Source organism: Halyomorpha halys, unplaced genomic scaffold (genome assembly GCF_000696795.3).
Source record: "Halyomorpha halys isolate HHAL.00 unplaced genomic scaffold, Hhal_1.1 Scaffold866.1, whole genome shotgun sequence".
NCBI lineage: Eukaryota > Metazoa > Arthropoda > Insecta > Hemiptera > Pentatomidae > Halyomorpha > Halyomorpha halys.
The window spans coordinates 191,661-195,141 of record NW_027114921.1 but is presented as its reverse complement, the minus strand read 5'-3'; the positions used below and the strand labels follow the sequence as shown (position 1 = coordinate 195,141).

Genomic DNA, 3,481 nt, shown 5'->3' with positions numbered 1-3,481 from the left:
AGTTTTCAAAATTTTTTTTATTCCTAAAATCATTAACAGAAAATAAATCCAATCAAACTATGAGTACATATGAGCCACTGCTGTTGACTGAAAAAGTGGAGTTAAAGTGTAAACTGCAATTTCGAGATATCAAATTTTTGGGGAAAGTTCTATAAAGATTTTGAATGAATAGCTTTACTGTTAAAATTAACATATATACAGAAGTTTATCTTTATTTTTTTTTTTAACGGCCATTGTTAAAAGTATATAAAGTCATAAGTCATAAGGTCACAGTCATAAGGATACACAACTATTTATGAACATTTGTATTAAATCTGCTAAGTAATCAATTAATATTTTCATTTGTAACTTAAAGATAGGTTTCATTCAGGAACACAGTTAATTATTAAACATGCATATTAAATTAAATCAAGCAGATTTTATTGAATGAAAATAAAATGTGTAATGTACAATTGATATTTTCTTTTAACCTTTAATCATTATACTCATACTTCAAAATTAATAATAATTAACATTATTTTTAATAATTATAGTGAATTGTGATTTTTACAAAAATAGGAAATCAACAGTTTTAAATTGATGAGGAAGAAGAGTTGAAAGGGATGTTATTTAATTAATTTTTAGAAGATTTTGTTCCATTTTTGAAAAAAATATTGACTAGAGTAACTCCTACTTAATGATAGGTATATATTTCTGCAATACTTTGAACAAAATAATAAATTTAAATAAAGTAATTACACAAAACTGTTTACCTAGAACATATCCTTGGTATATATGTGAAAGAGATACAGCAAGAGGCTTGTTATCAGATCCTACAACTTCAAGATCTTCTGAAGCGAACCCAGATGTATCTCTTCGGAGCCTGATTCTGAAATCCCTTCCATGGGCCCTAAACCCTATCTGAACGTGGCTCTTTCCATTGGTGCTTCTTTTCGTGCGTTCATGTTGCGAATGGGCATCAAAACGATTATACGAGGCCTCTTCATAGTGGCGAATATATTCATTCAGTCGATTAGCTGTAATAAAAAAAGAAAAGAAAGTTATTATCAGAAATAAATTAACTGGGACATATCATGAACTATCTTAAATATTTAAACATATAGTTTACTAATAAAAATACAACTAAAAGTGGTAAAGTAGAAAGCAATGTGTTGGCAATAAAACCTAATGATCTAAAGTAGATCATTCATGTTTATGGTTTAAGCAATAGAGAAAAATGAATACTTTTCTGTACACCAACTCAAAACCTTTATGACTAATCATGGCCATTACAATTTCCATTAAAAATGATTATTACCACTGAAAAATGTCAATTAAAGCATAGATCTGATTTGGTCAGACAAAACAAGGCAAGTCAAGTTATATAAAAAATTAATTTGCGATATTAAGATATATGTTTTGTATTAAAATTTAAAAAAAGTATTAATGAAGGGCTTGGGGCAAAAATATGATGAACATTTGTCAGTAAATTACTTCAGAAAAATTCTAAAATTCTTATTAAATATTTTATACAGTTTGTATTCCATAACATTATAGGTAAATATGTTGGAATCATAGCGATGGACAAACTAACACAGTAGTAGAAAAACAAAAGAGCATTTTACACAAAATTCATTCCCACTATATTTAAAATTGTGGCTTGTCACATTGCTGTCCCAAGTCATACAACTTTAAAAATGTTCTGTGTTTCGGTTTATATTATGGCATCTTCAGGAACAACAATAAATAAGATTGTTCTTCAAGATGGCACATAAACTGAAATGTATAAATATGTTGGTGAAATAATCTTGCCTATAAATCAAATAAATTTACCTTCACCACAAATAAATTTCATATATTTATACTTTTTGAATAATTTTCATTTTTATAATATATAATTAGTTTAAAAATACACTTTTTTCCGATTGGATCCAAATAACTGGATTTAGGATTTTTTTAAAGCAATTTAGAAATGCTATAAAAAATATTTAGAAAAAAAAATTAAATAAGAACCTTATAACATATCAGGGATGTGTATTGGTGACTCCTGAAATTTTTAATTTTTTCTGGTTTACAATGAAGAAGGCTATGAATCTCTGATCAATAAAAATATTGATAATTTGACAGTGAAACAAATATATTTTAACTAAACTATTAGTTGAAGAGCTCTCCGTAAAAAAACTTTTAACTGCGAAATTTAACTAGATTCTTCATTGTAAAAAGCTTCTTTCAGACTTAATCTGATTAGTGTTAGCAATAGATCAGTTTTAATCCTTATAATGAAGGCTCTTATAAAACTGAAACATCTTAATTTAATCAAAGGCAAGACTTTTTTCTTGTCTTCGAAAAGTTTAAAGGAATGTTAGTTTTAGCCTTTTAAAAGGGAACTCTTCCTTTAATAAACTTTTCTAGATCGTTGTTGTTGTTAAAAGGAAATAAATTACTGAGCCATTGTGCAGTAATTCATTCCCTATTAGCCAATCAATAATGATTAAATGAACACAGTGATAGCAACATTCCATTCTCTCAAACACTTCATTAAAGGAATATAAACCATTAGCTTTAATATCACAGTCCTAACTCGGCAACAAACTTATAGCATCATCAACTATTAATATTATGAAAATAAAACAATTTTTTAGCCAAATTGTTTCTCTTTTCTTTTAATATCAATATAAAAATAAGTAAAGGTAAATTATTAATCTAAAAAATAAATCTTTTTTTTAAAGATCCTATTGCAATAGGTGTAAAGAGAATGAACTAATTTTATTGTAAATGTAACTTTAACTGCAAAGGTAAAGAAACATACAAAAAGTGTGTTTTAAAAAATGGTTTCCCAAAGATGTCCGTAATGCAAGTTATTAAAAAAATTAATTACAAGTTATTCATAGCGAATCTACAGTAGACACCATTAATAATTTCATCTACATGGGCATTGTCATTTTTGAGATAAAGTTATCTATAAGTCAGTGAGCGAGTGTTATCTGTTCTATTATTATATATGAGCCTTTCAGTAAGCCGAATGCTAACTTCATTAATAAGTCTTTAAATGTTAATTTTGGCAAACTATTATGTTTTTATACTTCTGTCATACTTTTTCAAGAGAAAAAGATAAGAATTTTGGAGAAAACAAAAGCACATCAAAATTAACTTTTTTTTTAACTGATGAAGCTGGATTTAGTGATTTGGTCAACTGAAAAGCTCATACAAGATTAAAAATATAACAGTTTCCATAGGAACCTGTACAGAATGTTCTAAAAATAAACAAGGATCATAAGTCCAATTAGCTGAATCATAACTAATATTGGTCCAATAAAGATGGTTTCTGATTTCTTTTGTAGAAAATCAATTAATATATGAGAATATAGTTATCTAATTAGTATATGTATAGTTTTCTAGTTATTCATAAAATTATTTCTTTTTTTAGGTTCTAGAATATCTTTTTGGAATCAATTCGATTTTTTTTTTCAAACCTTACTATATTGTACATCAAAAGCCACAA

General features: G+C 26.6%; 1 protein-coding gene across 1 annotated transcript in view; it reads right to left on the bottom strand.

The window, feature by feature from the left end:
• The window catches only part of kuz (zinc-dependent metalloprotease kuz), a 27,266-nt gene that overhangs the window by 10,044 nt on the left and 13,741 nt on the right, over positions 1 to 3,481 (bottom strand). Inside the window, exon 2 of the mRNA XM_067052012.1 lies at positions 753 to 1,016. Within this exon, the coding sequence (XP_066908113.1) occupies positions 753 to 1,016 (264 nt within the window). The remainder of the gene's footprint in view (positions 1 to 752; positions 1,017 to 3,481) is intronic.